Source organism: Centrocercus urophasianus, unplaced genomic scaffold, assembly GCF_019232065.1.
Source record: "Centrocercus urophasianus isolate 14NV4802_14NV808 unplaced genomic scaffold, USGS_Curo_1.0 seq_49, whole genome shotgun sequence".
Classification (NCBI taxonomy): Eukaryota; Metazoa; Chordata; class Aves; order Galliformes; family Phasianidae; genus Centrocercus; species Centrocercus urophasianus.
This window is the reverse complement of record NW_024885077.1, coordinates 562407-590396: the sequence shown is the minus strand read 5'-3', so window position 1 is coordinate 590396 and position 27990 is coordinate 562407. Positions and strand designations below refer to the sequence as shown.

The following is a 27990-nucleotide window of genomic DNA, read 5'->3' as shown; positions in this document are numbered from 1 at the left end:
GCCCTGGGCAGCCTGGTTTAGCATTAAACGTGGAGGTTGGTGGCCCTGCCTGTGGCAGAGGGTTGGAGATTCATGATCCTAGAGGTCCCTTCCAACCCTGGCCATTCTGTGATTCTGTGATTCCCCTGAACGCTGGCATCAGAAAGCTGATCTTCCACACATGAGAAGAAAGGGAATGTGAACTCTTCATTTACATAACATTACACTTTGTCAAGAACCCCAAGAAACACTTTTTGAAAGGTTAAAAGCTTCCATTTCCCATACAAACCAAAATGACTTCTGCAGTCACATACGTTGTCCCAGATCTCCGGACACAAATACTGTTGTGGACAGATGAGTACATCCCCGAAAACGTCAGACCAGTCTGCTGTACAACCTGACTGCACTCTGACCCGGGCAGACACCCCCACGCTGTACCTTCGTACCATTTAGGCATGCGGTGCTCAGCCGTTTCCTTCCCTTCCCCCAGCACACCCACCTGACGTGCGTATGCCATCTCCACGCTGTCCAGAGAGCTGCGGCCCGGAGGGCCCGACTCACCGACATAGCTGGGCTGTGGAACAGCAAGCAGAAAGGTTGTTACACATCTGGTTGTTTCCCCTTCTCCAGCGCAGCCAAACTCATCGGTCTGCACTTGCACCTTCCACGCCAGCCTTCTGAGCGCGTTGTGCAGAAGGGATAAGGCTGCTGCAGTGCATGGAACCGTTTATCTTCCCCCACAAGGAAAGCAAAGGGAAACAAAACCCAAACAACCCGTGTTCCTGACAACGTAGCAGGTTTTGAAGCTTTCTGTGGAGTAGAAAGCATACTGTTATTGCCTGTTGCCTTCCTAATGCTACCCAACACCAACTTTTATCTTCCTAACATAACTTCAACTTTCTGAGTTGAGAGGAACCCTGCTTAGGGCACAAACCAACCGTTAGCTCTCTAGAACATCAGTGTATCTCGTTAGCATTCTATAACTGCAATTCTTTGTTTTTGCTTCCTGGAAGGTTGCTTGCTGTCACATTTGGTCACTCACTGCGAATGAGCTCCCATAGGGCTTACTCCAGGAGTGAAATGCTTCAGTTACAGAGTTGGGGAACAGGCAAGAGTCAGAGCAGGGAAAGTCTGCCCTCGTCCCTAAAACTTGGAAGATATTACTGCCATAATATTCCAACGCCACACCAAGCTATCCCTGCAAACATGCCCACAAGTCACACGTGCGTTTTCAGTACAGCACCACTACACACAAATGTCCACTGCCGGAGGGAGGGAAGAAAACTCTCATGTATGCAGTGCTCTCCGATGTTTCCAGCCACCTCCACATGTAATTAATCCAGTATTTCAAGTCTAGGCTTTGAAAAATAAAGCACTATCATTTTAAAGACAGATCCTTTTGAGGTGAACACTCCTTTAATATCATATATATAATATTGCTGCTCAGGTGGCACTAGAGCCACGACAGTCTGAAGATAAAAGCAAGCCAAGCTTAGTACAATAGTATCATATTCATTATTAAGCCAGCTGACATAGCTAGAGCAAAGGAAGAGGAAAAGACAAGCTTTTAGAAACACAAGCCAGCGTTCAGGGCTGAGAGCAAAGCTGGCTGCGGCTAGCTGCTGCCTTAGTGCATCCTACCAGCACTGCAGCTTTGCTTTCTTTACGCCAGCAATCTGAGACTTCAGAACCTCAGCACAGACATGATCACTGCCAGGAACTGCCTGAGGACATGTCCTAGTGCTTCCTGGAAGAGCTCTGCTCAATAAAACTGACTCACCTCCCATACAAAGAAACAGCATAATGACCAAACGCAGCAGTAAAACCATTGTCTGCAGCCTTATGGTGTCATGCTGTGACAGGGAGGACCAAAACTCCCCAGGGACCTGGCTGACATGGATTTCAGGAGGACCAGTGCTTCCTTGTGACAAGAGAGGTTTAGGTTGGATATGAGGAGGAAGTTTTTCAGTCAGAGGGTGGTGAGGCACTGGAACAGGTTGCCTAAGGAGGCTGTGGATGCCCCATCCCTGCAGGCATTCGAGGCCAGGCTGGATGCTGGTTGGCAACCTGCACACAGCAGGGGGTTGGAACTGGGTGAGCATTGTGGTCCTTTTCAACCAGCCCATTCTATGGTTCTATGACCTGGCTGGCCCAGACTTCAGGAGAAGATGTGAGAAAGGGGAGCCTGCCTTGTGACATTAACAATTTCTTGTTTCAAACAGGATGAGCTAAAGGCACAGGCTTCAAAAGAAGACATCTTTCTGGTCTATATCCCAGCTTTGAAAAAAAATAACACAAACCCATGAACTTGCTCTGTGCAGTGATGCACCTGGGAAGCACTGAGAGATTGCTGGTTCTTTCTATTGGGTGCCACTGCCCTTACACTGCTGAGCATATGCTGCTGCAAACGGACAGAAGAGTTCTGAAGAGGCCAATTTTATCAATTCAACACTTAATGACAAATGAAGTCTCATGACTGTGAAAGCTGGTCTAAGCTAGCTGGGTATTTATATGTTAAGGTAAGAGTAATGACCTCTGTTCATACATTGTAAGAAACGTGTGCTATTTGTGATTCGTGCTTTTGCGCTGTTGACTACAAAAAAAAATTTTATTTTTGACCCTGAAAAGAGGGAAGTGAAGGCAGAGATGAAACAGGACAACCTTTAAATTGCCGGACTTCATTTATCACTGCATTCATTTCTCAGTGGCAGCACAATGCAAACGATGTCCATCAGACAATAAAACCAGATGCGTTTAGACCTTAGGCAGCATAACCAAAATGCTTCAGAAAAAAATAAATCCCTCTTTCCTTTTGCAGCTAAACTTCTACTAAAAATACTCCTCAGAGTCACCTCTAATGGGACCCGTACTCAGAAGTACTTGCACCTCAGTGCCAACTCATCTGACACAAATTCCTTTAAACCCACCTAAAAAGGACTCATGCTTTGTTCTACAGAACAAAGAGGCTGGGCTGTTAAAGCAGGTTTCCTGGGAAACAGACGTGATGGCAGAAATACTTTCAAGCCTTTCCTAGGCTGTGCGAGACAAATTGCAGACTTATTTAAAGTAACACTAAATTATGGATGTTGTCATTAAATACTGATGAGGTTTCATCTCCTAAAGCAAGGGAAGAAGGGACCGTTTTGACTCGGTGTCACTTTTCAACCAGTGCTCTGACATCAGAAATGTAAAGGCTGGGGTTTATTTGGTGACTCCAAATCCCTTCCCTCCTGCTGTACTGAGCTGTGTGACTGATATGCTACAACCCTCAGGTGAGGATCTGAATTCACAAGTGCACATCTGCAGCTAAAGAACAAATGCTCTGAGCTTTCCTGCTTTTGTTGGCTTCCCTTTCTTCCCCTCCGGTCACAGCTTTACCCTAGCTGCTATGCTTTAAGCATCACCTACTAACAATACGCCCCACCTGAGAACTGACACACTGTAAGTGAACTCTTAATTGCCCACTACCAGCTTGGCCCTTCATCAGAAAGGAAAATCAGGAATACCAGAACTTGCCTTGTTTTCCTTACATTTTTCTTTCCTGTGGCTACGGCCAGTTAATTTCTTAAGTATTTTCCATCTCGTACTTGTATTTGGGCTTTCTCTGCAGATGGCAATCCCTGTCTAAAGCAGCAAACCCCACAGCTTAGGAGTTCTGGGGAAGGGGAAAACATCCTTTGGCAGCAAGTCAGAGCTTATTGAGTTCTCAAGGAAGGAAAAGATTATGAAAGCCGTGTCAAGAAGAGCAGCCAGAAGCATACTTGAAGAATCGTGTTTTAGGTCAGCCTCTTGAGCAGAACTGGAGCAGCAAATGCAAACAAGGCAAAGTGGGTAGTGCACAGAGGGCTGCAGAAATGCTCACTTCTCCACGTATCCACAGTCTGGTGTTTCCTCCACGGCTTGCACTGCTTCTGTCAATCCCATTTGCTCCCTGCATTGAATTTAGGTCTTTCCAAAAGATTCTTCAGAGCTATAGCCTTTATTCCACATCACCCATTCGCAAAAACTGCAGTTAGACTGCGCTACGGTCACCTTCTTATCTTTAAATTCATTTAGCCTAACCATGCTGCTTTATAAAGGAGCCCTCCTTCATCGGCTGCAGCACAGAAAGCTGCATTATTCATCACCCTCATCTGCATGTGCACATTCCTCAGCAGAAGGCCGGCAGACATTTTGTCAGCACTCCAAACACCTTGGCCACTAGATGCAGTGCAGGGCCACCGGGAGCCTGAGCGTGAGGAGCAGCACTCAGCTTAGCCAGGAGTTCTCCCCTCTTCCCCAGAAGCACCTCATTATTAATCCTGTTTCTCCCATACAGGAACAGGGCCAGGCTGGAGGACAAGGCGGAGCAGAAAGTCCTAATGGCAAGTCCTGTGCTAGCTTCTTCGAAACACGAGCTTTGCCTGCTAATTGGTCTTATTTCCATGAATAATGTGTTGGTATTCCGCCCTGCCCAAATTAGCTTGCCCAAAGCTTGAGAATTGGCTTGCAGGCAGGCTGGCCCCCTGCTGCGCTTGGATCTGTGCCTTTTCAGTTGATTCTCCATCTCCAGAGGACATCAATTAAACCTCTACTATATTCTACCGGCTGCGTCTGTTTGTGTCACACACACAAAAAACTTATTTGACTGGAACAAGGCTTTAGAAGAACAACCTGCTGTGGGGAGGCTACATAACAGGCTTTTAACACAGTAGCTGCACTTCAAACCTCTCAGACCTTTGACTTCTAGAGGCTAAGACTGGAAAGCATCAAGGATTTTAAATGCTCTTGAAATGACACACCGATACCACGAGCGCTTTGAAAGGGAAAGAGGAGTATTACTGATGATAGCATACACTAAGTCTTTAAACTCATTCGTGGAAACTATGAGGGTTTCCTTCCCTCCCACCGATTTGGCACTTGGCATCTCACGTGTTAGTCCCCATTTTGATACTGAAACATCAGAAAAGGGGTTTTTGGCTTCGCGGAGCAGGTTGTTATATTGCTTCTCTTAGCAGCCAACATCCATGCTTACAAAGGAAAACCCCACACCAATAACTCACACAGAATCAAAAGGCGTTAGAATAGCTGCCAAGGCTTCAGACTCGCATCCTAAAAGAATAGGGAAGCTGTTCCTAGCTTGAGATTAATTCAGCCTGCATTATTCAACATTGCTAATATTGGAATGGCAGACAGCCCTCTGAGAAGTCACAGTAAAGTGTCAGTAAAACACATCCTGGGGAAGATAGATAGCTTCTATAAAGAGATATATAATAACCAGGATTAACCTATATTTAAAAGAACAGTAATCAGAAAGGGACATTTCATTAACAACTTTAATTATTTCCAAATCCCTATACAGGTCGTAGCCCATTAACACCAAGGGCTTTTACTTTATATTAATGCAGTTTGCAGCTCTGTAAGTCACCCCAACGAAGGAGAACTTATTGAAAAAAAGTGGAAGGGCGGGGGGAAGATGGCTATAAAAAACCTGGGCCTCTCTCCTGGCCTGAAAGCACAGCAACACGCCTCCCCTTGTTACTCCTCTCCTCTCAAGGTGACAGATTTCACAGGGCACCGTTCTGGGGCTGTGATCCAACTTTGTGCTCCAGGGATCCCAGCTGATGGCTCCAAGCAGTGGGATTCCCGCAGCTCTGCACAGAGCCAGGCCTTCTGCTGAGCCTTCTTCAAGAAAAATTATGAAGTTTGCAATTGTAACACAGCATAAGGAATGTTTTAAGCTGCTAGTCTACACCTCTTCATATCAAATAAGGTCTGTCTTGCTCAAAGGCTCTGATCACTACTTAATGGATTTCAGAGGTTATGGATTAACCTTGAACTGCCGGATGCCAGCGGCCTTAGAGGAACAAAGCATCCAGCTGCACTCAGTGAGAGATCAAGGTAAAAGGAAGGCATGCTCCCTCTGGTTTTGAATATTCTGAAACCCAAGAGAGTTCCACACCCTTCTACAAAAGGCGTAAGTCCTGGCTAGGAAACAGCAATAATAGAAAGACACTGTATGACCTGTGTGTGAGCACAGTCACACCTGAGAAAGTGACTGGTTTCATTTGTGCTGCAAAGCCTTCCTGAAGGAGAAGTTCACCCCAGGGTGTTTTCTGTCTCTGAGTGTATCGATCTGATATGCATTAGCATGACTAAGCTCCCACCTTGCACATAAAACATTGCTTCAGCAATAGCAGCTCTGTTGCCTGTGCCAAGCAGTCAATAAGAACAAAGATTTGATACTTCAGCAGGCAGTGCACTCTACCAGTCGCAGCCATTTTGAAATTAAAAAGAGTTTTGATATTGCTTATTTTCAACAGAAATGAGCCACAGAATAACCCGGAGGTAGTTTCAGCAGTGTTGGAGTGACAGCTGCATGCAGGGCACGGCTCTGCACAGTGTTTGAAAAGACAGTTACCTCATTTTCCTGGGTGAAATCGAGAGCATCATCTCCAGATGCAAGCAGAGTATGAAGAATCCTCTGTTTTACCTGCTCCCATTCAACCAGCATTGACTCTCGGTGATACTCTTCTGCCATAGCAAAAGTCTGTTGTATAAGACATTGCATGAGGATACAGAAGATGCTTCTCTGTCACTCCTGTCATCACTGGTGTGATACTAGCTAGCAGCCTCAGCTATACACTATAATGTAAAACAATTTTCTATTTTCATGATGGAATGTAGGTCTTTTCTTCACCTATAATCATTTCAACAGGGTTTTAAATATGCTTCAGTAATTATAGAGTAATTATATGTAATTAAAATAATTTAATAATGCAGAAGTACTATTTCTTATAATTAAGAAAACAAAAATACAAACCGATGCCCCAAGAGTGCATGTAGGGAAACAACCTAACCTCAGTGCTAGGAATGCAATGAAACTTCTAAGCAGCAGCCTTAAGACAAACAACAGGAAGCATTTTTCCACACTGCATAATTCAGAAGGGAAAAATCACTGCCCTCAATATGACACACCGAAAGCCTAACGAGATTCAGGAAGTCTGTCAGATGAATTTTGCATCAGACAGCTTCCATCTCAGAACATCCTCAAATCAATGATTTGCTCAGAGCAGAGGAGATAAAGTGGGGAAAGTCCATCCTACATCTTTTTCCCATCTAGATGGCTTAGGCACTGGTCCCTTTTGAGGGCAGAAATTCAGGCTCTACAGAACTCTTCTGAGTTTAAGAAATTAAGTTCCTCAAGATCTACTTCTCTTTTCTTTCTTTCTTTTTTTTTCTTTCCTCTCTCTCCTTGTTTGCTTAAAAGAAAAAGGCACTTGCTTCCAACTTACCCTCTTCCTAGACTCTTCAATGGCTGACAGCAATGCATTGTCCTTCTCATTCTTCAGGAACCCCTGCAAAAAAAGAAAAGCAGAGCATCAGCCAGCAAGCATTCCTGTGCTAACATCAGATCCGCACTGCACCACTCAGCTCATCCCGCAGCTCCCCTCAGTCCACTCCTGAGAAGTGTAAAGGTCACTTGACTTCACCAGAGATACAGCAAGATGTCCATACAGAGCAACGGGAAAATGAAAATGCATTAATCCTGATTTAATATGCATTAAATCCCAGCGAAACGTCCTGCTTCCATTCCCTTTTATCTCTGTGTCCCAGCAAGCACCTCCTCTTGCTCTCCATTTGAGGGAGCTAGGATGAAAGCTAGGTAGGAGTGATAAGCCAAGATAAGACTGTTGGACTTGAGTAGGGTAAAAAGAAAGAAGAAAGGCTCTGACTCGGCAGCTTCAGGCAGGAGTGAAGCTCTGGGAGGCCCAACAGGAACTGTGGAAAAGCTTTAAAAATAATCAGTTGAAAAAAGATGGAAATAACTAAGCAGCTGGAGAGCACGCAGGAGGGGCTGACAGCACCGTCTCTTTCCTCACATACAGCTGGAGTGGTTAAAAAATATTTACACTTTTAATTTACCAGTACATCTCAAAGCAGGTCAGGTGTACATGAACAGATTGGCTCCAATGAGCTGAATTTTCTTATCTTCTATATTGCTTTTGTGACCCACAAGTTGAAGATACCTTGAGCTTAGAGCACGTAGCTCTAGGGTAAACTGCAGGAACACATGGGCAACAAACAGGAAACGTTCATCACACCCTGACTCAAACAGCTGTATTTTACACTGTCAGCAATTAAACAAATCTACACGATTTGCACTCCCAAACTTCAGTTTAAACATTATTTGAAACAGGAAAAAAAAGCTTTTGGCTCCCTCTGAAGTAACCAGCTGTAACACGTTAACTCCACCAAGCGCTAATATCTTAACGGTCTGTGTGCCTGCTCCAGAGATCTAAGCAGAGACCACTGACAACAGGAGGGAGCAGGAACCCAGTGCACTGCACTCTGTGCCTTTACACCAGGGATTCACAGCACAGCCTGCTGCCATGGGGCTGGCACCTCTGGGAAAGCCTATTTATACTGAATCTTGAGAACAGCCCTGCGGCTGCATTAAGCACAGCCACAGATACGAGCTCACCTCGGTCTGAGAGGCGAGGAAGGTCTGAAGTTTCTCAGAAATGAAGATAATTGGTAGAACACTCAGCCAGCATAGGTGTGCTGCCTGCCTGCACATCAAAAGAAAAGGCACTGTGCTCTTCCCCTCTGAGATCCACAGAATGAGCCACGCCTGGGGCAGGGCATCCGACCCCTTCAGCGGGGACCAGGAACACCTGTCTGTACAGCAGGCAAAGAACTGCAACCCCCTGGGACAGACCAGGAGGTGGCTCTCCTAGAAGCAGCCCTGGAACTCCTGGAATTATACATTGAAGAAGGGCTCCTTGAACACAGCCTACTTCTCACTTTCTCCACCACGTCCCACTTCTATTTTACAGTTATGCCCACAAGGAAATCACAGCCCCAGCCTGAAAAGGGGAAGCTAAATGCAGAATCTTACATGTGCCTGAGCACCAGGAACAGCAGCAGCTGTGACCGAGCCAGGCCAGCAGCTGAGCTGCAGGTGAGGTGGGCAGGGAGAGGACTTGCCTTCCTTACCTTTGGCCACAGGGTGGGAGGTGCCTGGGAGAGAAACCACTGTGGGTGTTATCTTTTTTTTTTTTTTCCTGCCCCTTCCCCAGATCAGAGGCCTGTGGGCTTCCAAATTTCAGCAGGTCCATTTAAGGGATTTTATTACACTGAATGCTGACCAGGGAATGAGCACAGTCCTTCACAATCCCGATACTGCAGCAAGCAAACAAAGATCTTTGCATATCTCAAATATTACCCACAGTGTCTCACAGACAGAAGGCACATTCAGCAAGGCTGCCCTATGCCTGGTGCTGCGCAAGGCCATAGGATGGCAATTGCTGCTTTGGCTGCTTGCAGGCTGACTGCTACACCTCAGAACAGGGACTTTCCACACCCGGAGTTGTTTCCTGACAGTGCTTCTGCTGAGGCCAAACAACAGCTCTCACAGTGTCTCTAGGTGTTAGCAGCCATAATTTCAGACTCAAAAGTACCAGTCCAGCTGCTGTACCCAATGCCGATTCCTCGGGCTTCCCGCATTGCCACCTAGCGGCATGCTGTGCTTCCATCACAGGACACTGAGGCTTTGCTTCACTTGCACCTCGTCCCACGTGCTTTAAGGAAAAGCAGAGCTCCCTGGAACAAGGGTGGCAGGAACACGAAAGAATTGCATTTCATATTGTGGTCCCCAGAATCCCAGACCATGGAAAAGCATTAAAGGTTTGCAGATCCATGGAGAGGGCTGGGTTGTTCTTGCTGAGCACGTCTGCCCTACAAGCTCCTGCAGCCCCAGAAGCAGGGGTGACCTTGGCACCAACTTCCAGACTACAGCAGGAGGAGCGGCACACAGCCCACACTGCAGGAGCTGCTCCCTCCAGGGAGGTGCTGGCGACTGCACCAGGAGCACCGGTGCTGCTTTGTATCTGATACCCAAAGACAGAAGCAGAAGAGATACCGTTAGGAGACAAAAGCCATTTCACAGCAGCAGATGGCAAGGACAGGGATAGCCAACACAAGCACAGCTCAAACCTCCCGGGTGAAATCCTCACCTTGCGGCTCTCACTCACAGGCTCTGTCACAGCAGGCATAAAAACAAACCCACATCTTAATTCCCCGAGGCAGGTTTCCACAGAAAGCTGATGGAGCCCTAACATCACATCCCCCTCTCCTGGGGGTGCGGCTGCCTGGCACTGAATTTCCCTCTGCTCCTGCAGTACACCCACATGCTCTCCCCGCACCTTGCTGGGAGGGGAAGCAGCACATCTCTCTTCCATCACTCCCTACAACACTTGCTGCTGTATCCTAAGCCTGATTTGTGCAGTATCTGCTTGGAAGATGATTGCAAAACAGTGACACGAATGTGGAAATGCACCCACTCTCCCACCTCCAGCTTCCCTCTTCCCAGCTAGTCTCATTCTCAATCCCCATTTACTCCTGCAGATCTACTGGCACTCAGCATCCTTCCCCAGCACACTACAGCTCCTCTTGGATCTCTCCTGTCCCATGGATTCCAGCTTTATCTTCTCACCACCTCTTTCCTCACTGAAGCCCAGCCTTGCTGAGCCTTGCCATACCAAACCCCAGCCTCCCTCTGCTATGCACTCATCTCCCAAGCCTTGCTCCCCACTCCTTCCTCCCACAGCCCTTCCTCCCATCTACAGCACCCAACTTCCAGCTCTGGCTGCCCTTCAGCATTCGGAAGAGGACTGTCTGCAGCTGAGCTCCAGGAGTTGAGACTGCAGAGGCAATGGAGGTGCACGCAGAGGACTCCCCAGGAACCTGGCCAGCCCAGTACAATGGTAGGGAGAACGTGGCAGTGGGGGAGGCTTTTAAAGTGCATCAGTAGGTGCTTCGTGCAGCAGAAAGGGCTACAGCAGCAATTGCATATGACATGTATTTTGCAATCTTCAACTACAAGGCTTTCTTACCTTTGGTTTCATTTGAAAATTAACTTGGGTGAGGAGAATGAGATGAGGGTGAAGGCAAAGCACCACAACCGCACTGCCTAGGCAGACATCACTGCCCGAAGGCAGCATTCTCAATGTGCAAAACAGTTGCCAAGAATCATCCAAGAGGATGAGCTGAGGGGTGCCCCAGGGGAGGCTGTGCCAGGAACCAGCACTCACCTCGCTCCAGCCCAAATTCCACAGGAAAATGTTTCAGGAACTAATTCATTATCTGCACAAAAGGACATGCACGCACTGATGGGCTCTTTTTGACAGGAGATTGAAAGTCTCTCCCATTTACTGCAGTAAATGAGGTTAGTAAACTCTCTTCTGGCTGATAGAAGTCTCTTAATTACTTCCATCAGTCAGGCCATACTTTCAACACTTGATCTTAGTATTCAAGCTGTCAAGAGAAGGCCAGTGTTGCCAAATAGAGCGCTGAAGCTGTGGAGGTTGACAGGGATGCTTACTTTCCACTGGCAGGGGAAGAAAGGAGAAAATGAAATTAACAATCTGGGACCATTTCAAGCCAATTGCTCTTTGCAGAAAACATTTTAAAGTGCTGGATTTCCAGTTGATCCAGTGAATCCTTCAAAGGATCAGCAGGGATGATAATTACACTGCTAACAAACATCATTCTCGAGCAGTGGGAACAGAAGCTCCAGATGAAGGATCTGATGTAATTATCTCTACCACTACTTTGTTGTTGTTTTTTGTGTTGTTGTTGGGTTGTTTTTTTTTGTTTTGTTTTGTTTTTTAAAGGAAGGGCTGAGAATGTCACAGCTGCATAGAAATCAGTGCCTTCAATCCAGTCTGCGTAACAAATCAACACCTTGAAGAGATGGGATGGAGCCTTAGGAAGGAATCCCCTTGTTAAACAGCATGTTCTCATGTGCCCTTCCCCATCTAACGTAGGAAGTGCAAACGGCAAAGCTCACGTCTGACCTCTCTACAAGCACTCAGTTCCAGGATCTAGTTACAGCAAAGTCCTCCCAGTCTAACAAAGCTGATTTTCGTAAACATTTTCTACAGAATTAATTCACTGTTGACTCAATAGGAGAAAACAGGGAAAACCAGAAGGTCTTCTAGTTTGCTGAGGCCCAAGAGCCAGTCGTTGCATTTTGTTCATTCAAAGGAACAGCTCCATTGGAGAGAAATCTATGGGAACTGCTAGCTAGCAGACAGTGCAGCCAACTGCTGGGCTTGGGGAAGGCTCGCTGCTGTGCCACTGGCCTTCCCAGCAGACCCACTGAACCCTATCCACGCACACAGTGTGCACCATGCTCGCAGCCAGTGCTCCCATTTGTCTCACATGGAAGCACAGGCAGGAGAGCTCTTCTTGCCCCGCAGGCAGACAGAATTTCAATGGCAGTAAGTCATGAAAATATACAAACCTGGCTCAAGCTCTGCTCCGCTAGCAATGGTTTTAAAGATCGTAGCAATTCTAAAGCAGCTGACTTTCTGCTCTGGCAAGACCAAATTTTGCAAAGCTGCAGCAGCTGCAGCATGCCCAGCAGCGCAGTCCTTCCTCCTGTAGCAGCAAGTCAGTGCGTGCACCACTGCAAAGGATGCAGTGTGCTCACAGGAAAAGCACCTTGCAGGAGACAGAGCACCACCAGCAGCCTGGTAAGCTTTCTAGGTGCCTCCCTGTGCAAGTGGAAAATACACTGCGTTAATCTTGGCACCGGGACAAGACCCACCATGGGCAGGGCAGCGATGTGACACTCACAACTGAATGGTGCCTTTAATCTGCATTGTGTGGTGAGCCTTAGGCAAATATGCATAAGCAAAGTGCTTGCTGCCCTAGGCTAATACCAGCAGTACAAGAATCTCCTACGTTTGTGTGTTATTTTAGCAGTTTAGACTGTTTGATTTGCTGAACTCAAGCAGTTTTCACAGTAATCTTCAGACCGTAGCCAGGAACACAGGATTTTGTCGCGTTGGATAAATATCATTATTCCTTCTGGCCAAGATGGCAGAACTCCAGCTGCCAAAGCAGCGCTCCTCACGAAGGCAGTGCACCTCCAGCAGGAGCAGAGAACAGGGTGCGCGCTCTCCACCGCTCGCTGCGACCATCTCCAGCTGGGAAGGCGCTCTCTGAGAGCAGAACCACACGTGGCGCTTTGCTCCTGCTGCAGCCAGGAGGGGCCAAACACAGCAGAGTAGTCTGCAAAAATCAGAAATCCCAGCATAGTGATATGACTGGGTGAAGCGGGGCACCTGCTTTCAGCAAACAACTATATAAATATATGCTACAGTAGGTACAAGTTTGTCAACCACCGCATCTATCACTGATGTATCTGATTATTACGGCATCTGTGTTATTCCACATGTTATGGCTATCTCCTCCATCACACCCAGATGCTGCTGCTGTTGCACACAGTACTCTTTCCTTACCAGGCTCTGGAGGCCTCTGCTGCGTCACGTTGAGATGCACAGGGGAATGCTGGTAGAACTGGTTTTAACAGGGACTTTCCAAAGTCCAATGCTTTAATGGCAAAACACATAACACTTTTTCTAATGTAAAATTTTAGAATAAAGGAGTTCAGAGTGACTCTACTCTGCATACAGTTATTATCCTTCATAGCAAGGATCAGCTGAGACAGTAATTGCCAATGTAGCATAAGAACAGTGGGAGGAACCGCACTGCCTTCCCAGTGCCCCCCTCCTCCTCCTCCCCAAGCACTTCATTCCTGCCTCCCTGTGATGCCCTGGGGAGCTGTGAGCCCACCAGCAGCACTCCTGGCACCGTGCTTTGCCATCAGGCCCATGAGCGCGGGGCTGCATCAGCACAGGAGCTGAGCTCCTCCACCAGGTTCCCAAACACTCGGTAAGTCACTCTGGGATGCAGAGCAGTGGTTTCAGCCTGCCACGAGCAGCTGCAGTTATCCCCTGCCCTACAAGCATACACTGATTAAAAAGTGCAAACAGGATGCTTTTCTGCCACCTGCCCCAAACCAGCACCAAAGTTACATTTTGTTCGGACCGCATTTTCTGAACTCTGAAATAAGTGATGGATCTCTGGCCCTTTGGATCTGACTCATAATACAACCTTCCACTAAAATATTTACAGTGTGCTAACGAAGAATTTCTGACCATTTGCTGGAGCACATGATTGCACCGAGCCCTCCAGCAGCAGGCTTCTAAAGGAACTCTGAGAAGACGCACAGATCTCAGCCACTGCACAGCCACAGCCAAGCCTGCAATACCCCTCTGTGAGAGCCTCTCTGCATCAAGCAGAGCAATGCCTTGCACCAAGCCATCAAAACTAATTTCACTGATGACGCCATTTTCTCATTTCCTTCGCTGCCATTTTAGCACAGTGGTCGCTCTGTGCTCTCAGGCAGTGGTGACAGCTGGGTGCCTCCCAGTGCAACCCCACATCCCAGCACCCGGCAGTGCACCCTGACTGGGAGCAAAGGGAGTGGGCTGGGAGGCTGTGGGAGATGCACAGAGGGAGGCATGTCTTGGGGACCACCGACAAGAAGGACAAGCTGTGGAACGGTGCTTGCTGCTATCAGCCAGCCTCCCTGAGCTCACCAATCTAGATTTTAGTGCAAATCTTCATCCTGCCCTGTCCCTATTGGTGCGTTCTTCTTTTGCTCACCCAATTTGGGACACGTAACCTTGTCGCACTGAGAAACGGGCAACATCAAGCTTTTTGGGAAGAGAAACAAAGTACCTTATTACTACTTGTGCATCTCTTCTTTCACAATCTCAGGCACGTAAAAGAAGTTAAGCACCTCTAGCTGGCACAGAACTCTGAAGACACAGGGAGTGCCTCCCAGCGCTGCGGGAAAGCAGAGCCAAGCAGAAGCACCAGCCTGTCCTGCGAGTCCACAGCAGGCTGAGACCTCTGGGAAAAACCCAAGTGGGAAAGGAAAGCCTTCTGAAGTTAAAAAAAAAAAAAAAAAAAAAGAAAAAAGAAAAAAAAAGAAAAAAAAGAAGAAAAAAAAAGCCCAAGTCAGCCCTTCCTCCTGAAGGATTTTACATCATTAAAATAATACTAGAAAAAGCTACGTCTGGAATATGCCAGTTACAACCAGCCCAGTCTATTTCAGGGACACCTTAGTGCTCAGACAGCAGAGCACTCAGAACAATCCTCTGCTGCACCACTCGACCTGTGATGCTGAGCAACCTTCCCTTTTCTCAGCATCTCCCCATTGTGCTACAAACATGCACTTCCAACTTCCCACTGCTGAGGGGGCACCGCAGACAAAAGGTCCACCCCACCACACCGTGCCTGCCCACAGTGCTCAGGAGGAATGAGGCACTGGCCCCAGGTGCTGCCCACAGAGAGCAGGAATCCCACTGTCACAGACCTGCAGCCAGGTGCTCACTGCTGGGACTCGTGTTCCATACGCTCATTTACAGAGCTCGGACGAACTCCGTCTCCCACTCACTTCAGACAAAGGAAAATAATTTGCACCAGCACCAATAGCAGCGTACCGAGCTGCCTCCCACACAGGGACAGCCCTCCAGCTCCCCACACATTGCAGCCTTTTGCTCAAGGAACAAACGTGTCGCTGAGCTGCTGCCTTGGCAGGACCCTTACAGCACCAGCAGCCTCTTTTACAACAGGCAACTTGCAGGCACGCTGTGCAGCAATCCCATTTCTAACAGCTTGGGCACAGCTAACAATAGGAGAGCATAAGTGGCACACGGGCATCCCGGCACTGTGCTGCAGGGCCTGTGCTGCTCCCCAGTGGGATGAAAAAGCGACCCACGCCATAGCCCTGTCCCCAGGGAAGAGCTGGGGAGGCAGAGCCCACGAGTCAAGCAGAGCCAGGGGGCAGGCAGCCCCGCTGCGCACTGCAGACCCCCACCCTGCCATCGCCACTCACCCCCTGCTGTTCCCTCCACCAGGATTCTCCTGGCTTCCCCTTCCCTATCACACCCTATTCACTTGAAGGAGAGGTGGGGTCTGGGCTGCAGACTCCAGTTCACTTAAAATAATACACTATGTCTCATCCAAGAAGATAGCGTAGGAAAAAAAAAAAAAAAAAAAAAAAGCAAACCCTGGTACCTTTGTTGGCTTTGATGAGTGGAAAAATTTTCCAGCAGACTGTCCTTATTTTTCATTTTCATCCCACATTTGATATCCTCACTTCCAAATAAAATTCAACAAAGTTCAGGGTGCCTCCTAAATAAGCCCTAAGTGCATCTGCAGGAGCAAACGGCGCACCAACATCCCTGCGCCACAATGAAAGCCCAGGAAATCGCATCTCAAAGCAGCACCCTTATTTCTGTCCAAAACGCTCCCGTGGACGTTCCACAGCCTAGGGAAGAGACCACGGGAATAAGGGCACTCAGAAAGTTACAGGGCTGTATTTGTCCTTATCAAAGAGCAGCGATGTCGGAGGGTCTCTGCAGCACAGCCCTGTGCCGGGCTGCCCCACCCAGCAGCTGCTCACAGCTCACAGCAGGGGTACAGCACAGCCCACAGAATGCAGGGTCTGCCCCGAGCCACCCACCTGTTCTCCGTCACCCACCTCCCACCTCAAACAGCAGCGGCAGCACAAAGGAAAAGCAGAATGAAAGACACCTGAAGGAAAAGGCTCGCTCCTACCCAAGCAAGCTTTTCACCTTTGTTGTATACATTTTGAAACGCACCCGTTCCTACCTGCAGATCTCAGCGCCCAGCAGCTACAAACCTGTCAGTGCCGGCTGCCCGCGCTCACACTGCTGCCTCTCTGCATTAACGCTCAAGTTTTTCGCATCTTTAAAATAAAAGAAAACCTGTCAGGGCTGAGACCAGGAGTCCTGCGCTGCCATGGGAGCGCGGCTGCTCCCCGCGGCTCGGCGCTGCAGCACATCTCTGCTTCCTCCAGTGGTGCTCGATTCAAACGCTGGGGAGCACCAGCCTGAAACCAGTAACTGCTGGGAGTAACAGTCATAGGTTACAGAAGGATATTTTATTGTTAGCGGGCTGTACCATGTAGCAGTTGGGAGGGGGTGAGGCAGACACAAGGCGAATTTTTTCCCCCAGCCACCGCAATTACTCTGATGTGAATTTTTGATGACTTCCGACATATTGCATGGTTAATCATCGCTTCGGCTGTCACGTTGGGTTAACGTGCAGAATGCATTTGCTGCATTGTGATGCAGCAGCACGGCCACAGCTCGTGGCACCGGGTGTGAAGCTATTCCCTTTGCTGAGCTGCATGAATTTGCACATACCGTGAGGGGCTGAGATAACAGGCGGTTTGATTTCGTAGGGTGTAAGAAAGCTTCTGCCATTTTAGACCCGCAGCAGTCCAGCAACTTGTAGACGCTGAGCGTTCTGCTGCATATTAATTGGTGCCGGTGCTGCTTGCAGAGAGCTGCGCTCCCTTTGTTCTGCTGCATTCGGTTATTCAGTGGTTAAAAGCTGTAGGTGCTATTTACCTTAAACGTTGATCTTTTTGGTAGCTTTGCCCATGGCACCCAACTGTGAGCACACACCTCAGGCATTGCCACGCAGCCCCCTGACTGATACATGCTCAGCCCAACTGCAACCCTCCTTCAACATGATACAGAAAGCACACTCATGGTAAATCATCACACACCAAGAGTAAAAACGCACTGCTTAAAAATAAAGAGGGCTCCTTTTCCAAGCACCACTTCTTCCCATGCGCTTTAAGCATTCAAACGAAAAGCATAAGGTTATGCAAAATGCTAACGTGTGCTTTCCATTGTCACCAATAGAAAAACAATACTGCGAGCGACCGTGCAATTACAAGCGGGGATGTAAAACAGCAGAGATGAAGCCACGCTAAGAGCCAGTCACCCGATGATTAAAGTCAGGCCAGTGTATTCCAGCAGTCAGGTGATGGTGCCATCATTACAGTGCAGAAAGCCAGAGAAAAATCGAGAAGCGGACCACCCCCATCTTAAAGAAAAAAATTACAAGCACCAAAGACATCAGGAATGCATTTGCTAATGCGCATAACACACTGCCATGAGGAAGGGTTGCACAAAACAGGGGCTGAGCGCCCTCAGAGCGGTACCTCTGTGGTGCCAGCCCTGAGAAAACACACACACACACACACACACACACACACACACACACACACACACCCCAGTGTCCTGCACGGGGATGGCTGTGTTGGTGCCTAACGAAGCACGGTGAGCGCCCTGCTGCACACACTGTACATCACCACAGCACCCAACCAATTCATTACTTCCATTTCTGTTTTAATTCCAACACCATCACGGGGGTACAGGCTGAACACAAAGCACCAGTAAAAATGGTGCAGAATATTTCATGCAGAAGAAAGCCAGGCTCTGAATTCACATTGCGCTTTCTGGTTTGGGAGCAAGCCCACTTCTCAGTAGCAGGCTTTTAGGAGGTGCTCTGTGAATGGGGTTTGCCCACCCCAAGGCACCACCAGACACCTTACACAGTGCCAACACAGCATGCTGGGGCTTTGGAAGCAGCAGACCCGGCTCCCAGGACTGCTGCAAGGAGTGAGCCGAGCTCTCCCTGCTTTGACCCAATAAACACTGGATAGAATACCTGAATCTTCATACCAGGAGGCTCCAGAATGGAAAAAAAAAAAAAAAAACGAACAGGTCCAAGCCCACCAAAGTTCTTAAAGGAAAACCACTGATTACTACCCACTATGCTCCAGAGTACAAGAGAAGTCCATCCTGGGGGAAGACAGGCGTTTGTGCAGGAGCCATCCAAGCCAGGCACTCCTCCAGCACTGCAAGCATCCATGCTGGCACTGCCCCTTCTGCCCCACGCAGCGCCCCGGCTTTGGGCAGCTTGCCACTCACATACCTCCCATTGCAAAATGCTCCAATAGGACACAGCCACCAGAGCAAGCGATGCACAGAGCTCTTGCTCTCTAGCCAAACTTTCAAACAGGTGAAGGGCATTATCTGGAGAGACAGCCTGCTCTAAGGACAGCCTGCAGCCCTGCTCATGGCTTTCCAAAGCACCACGGGTCTGGAGCTGTCAGCACCTGCTTTAAAGATGCTATTTAACAAACAGAGGTTCTCTGTTTTTTTCCAGCCATGTAACGTACTGCAGGAGCTACTCCCAGCTGCAAAACTACACATTACAGATCAGCACAGTTTACATTTTTGTTTTACATTTTGCATTTTCGGCCTCAGTGTTGCACAGAAAGCTTTCCTATGTGGCTCAGCACACGCTGCCTTCCCTTACCTGGCTGTTTCTTAAATTAACAGCTTTGAGAACAAGAACAGAAATTATTCACCCAAAAGGTAGTTAGCATGATGGATAGGGAGCAGTAAGCATGACTGAGATGTGGAACCGCCCCTATTTGCGTGCCACCAGAGCAGCAGAGCGCTCAGCCTGCACACATGTCCATCACATCTGCACTCATATTATTTTGGGAGGAAGAGAGAAAACTATTGCTTAGGGTTAGTGGGCCATAAAGGCTTTACTTTTGAGTAGGAAGTGTAATATCCCAAAGACAAAGGTGAAGCAAGGATCACACATCAGCCGTGTGAACTGCTTTAATGCTTTTAGTTGTGACGCTTGCACTGGAATTGCCAGGACAACCCACATCTCTAACTATGTGGTTTTATGTAGCAGCTCTTCACAGCATCAGCAGATCAGCCATAAAAGGTATGTTGGATTTAGCAATTTTTGTTGTTCTCAAAACCAAAACTCAAAGCAAGAGATGCCCCAAGAGGCAAGCAGAGCCCTCAGTCCCTGCCAGCATGCAGGTGTCCTGTGCCCAGAGCACTGCCCCTGTGGGTGCCCAGCAAAGGAGCTCCTTCCCTCCTTGCTGCCACTGCCCCTCTGCGTGAAGGAGAGTCCTCCACCATCGCTGCAGAACAAAATACCCTGAGTTAGAAGGGACCCACAAGGGTCAGAGTTTAATCCATGCTATCACTCCTACCTTAAAGCCAAAAGAAATTAAAAAAAAAACAAACCCTAGAACAGCCAGTATACAGTCTCTGAAATGTCTTTTCTCCTTTTTTTCACCCAGGCAGGGGTGAGAGAACAAATACAAGAGGCACTGTTTGGTCTGATCTTGCATCAGCTCCTTCCTGAAGTCCTGCAGCTGTGATGCCCACTGCCACTGACCAGCGTTAGCCAGCGAATGCTAACAGAGGCATTGCTGGCAGCGAGTTAAGCAGCAGCAGGCAGCTTCTTCCCAAAAGTCTTTTTCTTTGCTGCTTCATCTGATGCTGCAGTAGCAGCAAATAGTGCACTGTCATAGCAGGGCCAGCGGGTGCCTTGCAGCACCCCTCCCTCTCTGCAGGAGGCTGCTGGTGCTGGCTGGCACTGAGGGTCCCTGGGCAGGAGGCAGCAGTGCTGCTGGATCTGTACTCGTCCTCTCCTCCAGAGGGAGGCAGAAAGGAGAGAGGAGTCCAACTTCGGTAGTTGGGAGTGAAGGAAACCCAGGCAAAGCCCTCCTTTCACGGCAAAGTTGCTGTATTGCCATTCAAACAGCACAAGAAGTCAGCTGGGCTGAACACACTGCAATGCTACCGGCCCAAGTGCGGAAGTTTGGGCTTTGCGGCAAAGGGCGAGCTTGTATGGACTGGGAGAGCAAGTTACCCAAAGCCGAGGCCAAAATGAGAACTGGGAAGCAATCGGCCTCCAGCAACACCCAGAGCTCTCAGAGAGAGCCTTCCTCCCACAGGGAACATCCCCAGGTCCCCCCCCAGACCACAGTGAAGGCCTTATCACAGAAGCCTTATCTTTATACGCAGACCAAAGGAAATCAAGTTCCAGCACAGATTTCTGGGGCTCAACATACCCCAGACAAAGCAATCCAGAGTCCCCTGGCACAGGGAAGGTGCAGCAGAGGGGCTGCCAATAACCTGCAGCACCATTCTGCCATTCACAGAGAGCAGTGTCAGTTTCTCAAGGAACAGAGGGCCTGCTCCCATTCAGCAGTGACTATCGCCTAGCTACCTTGCAGCCGCATTTATCTGAGAGGCAAGAGCAGGAGCCAGCTTTAATTAGAGCCCTTTTAACAAAGAACTGGGGGTATTACCCATGCTCTCCATCAAGTGCTAATTGAGATGGAAGCATTTAAACAAAGCACAACAAGTGTCCATTTACGTACAGCTATTGTTAAATATCTACTCAGAGATTATTCCCAAAGTTATAATGTGCCATGAATATTCAAACCGGTTTCCTTCTTCAGCATTAAAAAGAATAATCACCTTAAAAAAAAAAAAAAAACAAAACCACAACTGGAAGCCAAACAGCTATTTTGCAGCAGAATTGGAGGAACCTTTTCAACATGTCAGTGCTAATATACAAAGGAAAGGAGAGATGGCTCCAGCTTCTGGAGCAGGGAGCTCCGCCTGGAAAATCTCTCACACAGCATTAGTGCAGGCTGCAAGCCTGTAATTACACAGGGAATGTGTTCACTTTTAATTCAGGACACTAACTTCTTTTTCCTGTGCAAGTCCTGAATGTCAATGCCTCCCATAGATGACTGCAAGCCATTACCTTAGCATCACAGCAGGAAAAACCCTTGCATACCCACGGCCTATTCAACCACATGGTCACCAATATCCACACCTTCATTTCTAAGCTCATCTTTCCAGCTACTGAATTTCTTACAGCCTTCCCTTCCAAAGCCGAATTCCCACATGCTTGCACCCTCCCACCGGGATGAGTTAACCTAACACCGGCCAGAGGCCCAACCCATGTGAACAACTGTCAAACGCCAGGTCCATGGAATCACAGAACCCATCTTTCACCTCTTCTGACCGATGCCTCCGCGATGCCCACAGGGAGAGCTGATTTAAGAGCACCCTTTGACACAGCCCAGCGATGAATTATTAACTCAGTGGAAGCTGCAGAGCACCAGCTCGGAGCAATCACGAGCCTTCTCCCATGATTAAACCAGAACACAATTATCAGTGCTCTGCTCCTCACAGAATGCCTCTGAAATCTCCCTCACACAAAGCCCGGAAGGCACCACGCACACATCCACGCTCATACGTGGGAACAGAAACAATTCTGTGCTTTTACATTTGTTCCTTCAGAGCTATGTTATCAATTGTGAATGGCCTAAGAGAGCTCTGTTTCTCCCCGCACTGTGGCGATGATACGTTCCAGTATCACAGCAAAAGGTGCCAGGAGGGAAAAGACAGCACAGAGGGGTTTGCAGGTGGTCTGACACACAGAGTGCGCGTGGATGTTTGCTTCGGGTGGGATGCCACGCAGCTCCACACACAGCACAGAGGCAGGGCGAAGACAGCGTTTTAGGTTTTCAGTAGCAAGGGATTAAATTTGTACTCCTTTAATCACAGCTGCCAGCTCTGAAGAAAGCAGCACTGGAACCACTGCCCTGCAAGGGCAGCAAAACAGCCACGTGCACGAGGGCTGAAACCAACCAGAGCAGCACAGCATGCTTTGTCTCACTAGCTGTGCTTTTCTCATAGCGCAAGCACAACTGCTATCAGTACTGGCATCTCAGTGGGCTTAATTAGAAGTCAGGACGACTCTATTCAGGCCTTTCTGCAGTGCTCATTGCATTAATATCCAAGTGCCTTCCAGTCCTGCAGTACATGACACGACTAACATCTGTCACATGTTGTTTGTTCTCTTCTCTCTTTCCTGGGGGAGTAGAAATGCAATTCACAGGGGTGGAGGAACAGCTAACAACTGCGAAAGAAGACCCCAGCTCAGCTCCCCCATAATGAGCCTGTGCTGGCCAGACCCCTGTTTCAAGATTATCATCATTACCATAATAATTAAGCTGTACACATTAAGAGGTAGCTTAGCGCCAGCTCTTCTCCCAAGTAACATTTCTATGCACAATTGACAGAATTGAAAAACAACTGAAAACCTGGCCTTGGCAAGGTCTTCAAGCAGTCTGGAAGGCTTATCACTTGCAGGACACATTCATTCCTTTGCCCAACACTCCTTGTCTTATCAGCTCAGCATACAGAATATTGAGGATGCATCTTCCTGTAGAGGAATTCAGGGTCCATCTCTACAGTTTAACAGAAGTGGAAGATGAAGGGATGAACAGCTTAACCTGCTGTTACAACCCCTCCAAAACATGACACACATCTTCAGCTAAGGAGGTTCAATCTGGAATTTTACATCTAGGAGACGGCAGGTAGTGCTAATATTCCTACTGCACTCACCTGGCCCCATGATCCTCCATTTGCACATCTCTTCCCCTTTTATGTCGGAAATGGGCAACAGCAGGGAAAGAGTCATTCCCTGGTATACCCCTACCATCACTTTCTCTCCATACGTCCACCCAAACCCTGCAAAACTAAAGGTAATAAAAGTCCACTGAAAACTGAGTAACAAACTCTCTGGAAGAGAAAGCAAAGACTCAGGATGAACGAGGGGAATACATACTGCTTTCATTCAGCACAATGTGTACAGCCATACAAAACAGGGATTAGTCTTTCACAAAAAAAAAAAAAAAAAAAAAAAAAAAAAAAAAGGAACAAGGTTTTTAAGAGTACAGATCAGGAGGCTCTCAGGAAGGACAGACGCTGAGTCAGAAAACCATTAAAAGGACAAAGTGACTTTCAGATGGAAGTCACTGGATCAAACGTGAACTAGGCCAGCACAGCTGCAATGAAAGCATTTAAAAACTGACAACTGGTTTAAGCAAAAGCCTTGTTAAGCTTCCCTCAGCTCCTGCGTGGCAGAAAGGAGCACAGAGCCTCCCTTCTGTATGAGCCCCACACGTACAGCCATGTGCCCAGAGAGCAAAGCGTTACTCACTGCAGGAGCAGAAGCCCGAGAACTGCGCTGCCCCATCTGCTGAAAACGGATAAATTATTTCTTTCAGTTGAGGCTTGCTACCTTGGTGTGCTCATTGATTTGCTGCTGAACACACGCAGTCAAACCTGGATATCCCCCTGGTATCTATAAACAAGCATTAAGATCACACTGCAGGTTTCAAGCGGATTAGTTCTTTAATGCATTTTCGTGTAAAACTTCACAAAACTTACTCACGAAAAACAGACCCACTAAATATCATGTTTCCTTTCCTCCAACTGCTCAGAAAAGGCTGTGACCATCACTAGAGGTCTTGCCACAGCACAGGCTGCAAGGCGTGCCTTATGAGAACCCTTACTGCAAAAGGACCTTGCAGAAGAAGCCCAAAGACAGACAGGGTTCCAGGACAAAGCCCCCTAATGCAAAGCAGGAAATGCAAGGCATTCAGCACTCAGGAGCTACAGCCAGCAGTGTAGCAGCTTTCACTCTGCTCATCAAGCACAACTTGAGCATTTCCCATCCACCTTCAAAGGGAACTGGTAAGTCCACCACTGGACCGTGCTGCAAACAGGACCCCAAGCCCAAAGTCTGAGCTGGGTGTCCCAGTGCTCCCTGAGCTCTGCGCACAGCCTTTCCCTGCCCCTGGCTGACCCAGCCCTGACACAGCTCTGCGCTATTCCCCATTGCTGTCCCCAGAGGACAAAGCTCAGCGCTGCCCCTCAGGAGGAGAGCTGGAAGGACACGCTAGGAGGCAGAGAAAATACTTGATTTCACTTCTAAAGGAACATTTACTAATGTTTGCTCCAAACAAGATCTTCCAGCTGCTGAAGCTCAGTGCTACACAAAACGCCAGTTCCCTGGGTCCTCCATTACCAGCAAGAGCCTTTCCTCTGTGTCCGCACGTTCTTTCTATGGTTTCTCTTAGCCATCCAGTTTGTGCTCCTCAGATGTTAAGCATTCGAGGAATACCATCCACCCCTGCCCCTTGCAGGCCTACTGGAACACCTATTAATTCACATCCTGGAGAGAGAGAGTTCATCATCTCCTGCAATTGCCAGTACCTAAAAAAGTGGAACAGGGCAATTTAAATTGGCATTGCAATTATTAAAAGTCTATAAATAGTCGCTGCCACAGTGTGAATTAAATCACTATATACTAACGTCCTCTCTTTTCTACCTTTTAATACTGAATACTGATTAAATCAGGTAAGCAGGGACCATGCCATGCGAGTCAATGGGAAGGGAACGTAAGTGCTTTGGAATTGGGTTGTACGTCATGCAAAGTCAAGCTGAGAATCCAGACTAGTTTATCACATTCTTTCCTTCACATTCAGTAGGAAAAACAGCAACAAGACTTGTTTCCACAGCACTCTGTCTCCAAACACAACTTATTGAAGAGCCACCATAAAATCCTGCAGATAAGCCACAGAAATGGGTGAGAAACACACAAGAAAATCCCAGAGTCATTTTTCCAGCATTTTCGTTGCTTTCATAAAGCCAGCTGAGCAGTAAGGTGCTGCCCTGCACAGCACTGCCACATTTAGCAGAAAGAGGAAAACGGGCCGGGTCAGATGGGTGGGGGAAGAAACAGAATCCAAAGCCTTCCATGGCAGAAAGACTAGCTGAACACAGATACCAGCTTAAGTTTCACTTGGGTAACAGCACCACTCACACTGGAACACGTGTCGACGGAGCACCTCTACCAGCTCCCAAAGGGAACTACTCGTTTGCTCATATCATGCTCATTTGCTTTGAAAAGGTAGAATCTAACAAGTAATAACCCTGCTTCAGAGCATCTTGTCATTTAATGGAAAGCTGAAGTGACAGGAAGGGGACTGCAGCGAGTCTTGGCTACAAGTCTGAGCTAGAAAGATTAAGTAACACCCAGGCCAGTAGCCAGAGGGCAAACTCTTGGCTCCTCACCCCTTGGGAAGCAAACCCTGCACATTTGGTTGGGCAGAGAGCTGTGTCAGCCTCCCTTAATTTCCAGAGCATATTTCTAGCTCGGTTTAACTATTGCTCATCATACAGGTTGGTACAGACAGCAAGACCACCTTGCAGAACCAGAGCAATGGTGCTTCCCAAGAGCATGTCCTCACCACCCACAGCCAGAGACAAGCAGCAAGCAAAGAAAGCTTATCCCTGTTCTACAGGAGTTTGTGGTTCCGTAAAAGGGAGACTGAGAAAGCAGAGCAGCTTGAGATGTCACCTGAAGGAACACCAGGACTTGTTCAGAGAACAGTTAGGAAAGAAGGGTATGGGGGCAACTGCTGGCTGATTGCAATGGAAATACCTCAACAATCAGAAGTTTTCCATTCCTACCTATCAAATCAATACAAGAAAAGTCACTGCAGCCCACAGAGCTGCCCTGCACAAAGACTGCTCCTGTACAACAGCAACAGGCCTTGCATACCTATAGTCCTAATCACTGCAGCCCTTCCTGCAAGTTAGAGAACTGCCCCATCAGTAGTACAGCCCTGAGACAAGCCAAAGGGACCAAGTGGATGGAGCACGTCCCAGCACCCAGTGTAGGTGAGCACAGACCGCCCACAGTGCTGCAGGGAACACAGAGCCATACCCCACATCTGAGAAGAACTACAAGATAACAGAGATGTTCTTGTGGGCAATGCTACTCACCTGTAACAGAAAGCTTTTCTCTAGAAGGAAAAAAAAAAAAAAAAAACAATGGCTAATTTTAAACCAATAAATTAAGGACTGGGGCACCTCTCCTATAAAAACAGGCTGAAGAAGCTGGGCTTGCTCAGCCTGGAAAAGACAAAGCTGTAGGGAGACCTCATTACAGCCTTCCAGTATTTCATGGGAGAAAACACCTTTCTACGTGGGTAGACAGCAACAGAGGACAAGGGGGAATGGTTTTAAACTAAAGGAAGGGAGATTCAGATTAGATGTCGGGGGAAGTTTTTCACTGACAGGGTGGTGAGGTGCTGGAACAGCTGCCCAGAGAGGCTGTGGATGCCCCGTCCATCCCTGGAGGTGTTCCAGGCCAGGTTGGATGGGGCTCTGGGCAGCCTGGGCTGGCACTACAGCTAGCAGCTGGCAGCCCTGCCTGCTGGAGTGGGGTTGGAACCTGACGACCTGATGACCATAGAGGTCCCTTCCAGCACGAGCCATGCTACGATTAACGAATCGGTGAGAATGCTCCGCATCCCCAAACCTCCGTCAACAGCTCGGCAACACGGGGCATCTTCAAAAAGAAAAACTGAGAGGTTTCAAAGGCACAAACCTCAAAACATCAGGACTGACTGCCTCCACCCCTGTCTTCTCAGTGCCTCCATCTTCACAGATCCATTGCAGTGTGTAAAGGTTAACAAGCACAAAAACAAACAAGGAAACTCAAGACTTGCTTTTACTTTTTTTTTTTTCTTTAAATCCAAACCACATTAGTACTTTTGGATAGCCAAATTATATTATAAAATGCAGGATTTCAACATTCTGGCACCAAGTCAACATTTTAATGGATGTTCAAACACTAACTAAGGAAATGGTTGTGCATTAAGCCCACCAATAAGTCAACAATCAATATGCCAGTATTACAGTAAAAATACAATGCACTCTTTGATAACTGCTTCTGGCCTCATCCTTCTTTGTCAAGCTCAGCTCCAAATAAAAAATAAGGCCTTCTGAAGAAGAAATAAAGCACACATTTCACCGCTACCAAATGTTTTTCTTGAAGTCCAGACCTAATTGATCCTGTGGGTTGTACAGATTTTTTGTTCATTTATTTACTCAAGAGGGTAAAAAAGTCAGGAATAAGAAGTACAGAATGCCAGAAACAAAATTAATCAAGCAAATCAATAGGTATGAGCAGCAAAATAAAGCAGCCTTAAACAGCTAAGCCCCAAGCAACTGCTTCCAACTTTATCTCCAAAAAGCATCTAAATCAAAACAAAACAAAGAATCACATCAAAGCATACTAACATTCGGGGCTTAATCCAATTCATAGATTTTAATTGCCTGCACAGCATCAGTCCTGTATGTCCTCCCTCAACATATTTTATCAGCCTGATCATATGAAGCCAAAGGCAAGCTCTGCAGAGTACAAGATTTGAACACCCTCTGGAAAGCACTGAGCATCAGGCAGAATTGCTCTGCAATGGAACAAATGCTCCAAATTGAGTTAGCTCTGGCTTCCTATTCTGAGCCACGGTCGTAATGCTGAACCACCGCTCTATTTCTGAACTGCAGAAAGAACAGTGGGTTCTGGGGAGCTGGAGAGCTGCCTACACCCAAAGAAAGGTTTGGGGTGAGTCTGCTTCTCAGGGAGAAATGGTAGCAGCCATTGATCCTCCACTGTGAAATCCATGAGAACAGGAGGACAAAAACTAAATTGATTATTTTTATCTCTACAGCCTTGTCAGCTCAGTACTGAAATGGAACTTCATCACGGCATGGCTAAGGCAGCATAATAGCTTAGGTAAACAAG

General features: G+C 47.8%; 1 protein-coding gene across 2 annotated transcripts in view; it reads right to left on the bottom strand.

Moving 5' to 3' along the window:
* The window catches only part of NUP93 (nucleoporin 93), a 69329-nt gene that overhangs the window by 19086 nt on the left and 22253 nt on the right, over positions 1 to 27990 (bottom strand). For both annotated transcript variants that reach the window (XM_042834832.1, XM_042834831.1), the window contains 3 exons: positions 7254 to 7316; positions 6380 to 6508; positions 479 to 553 (listed from right to left, as the gene is read on the bottom strand). In XM_042834832.1, the coding sequence (XP_042690766.1) occupies positions 479 to 553; positions 6380 to 6508; positions 7254 to 7316 (267 nt within the window). The remainder of the gene's footprint in view (positions 1 to 478; positions 554 to 6379; positions 6509 to 7253; positions 7317 to 27990) is intronic.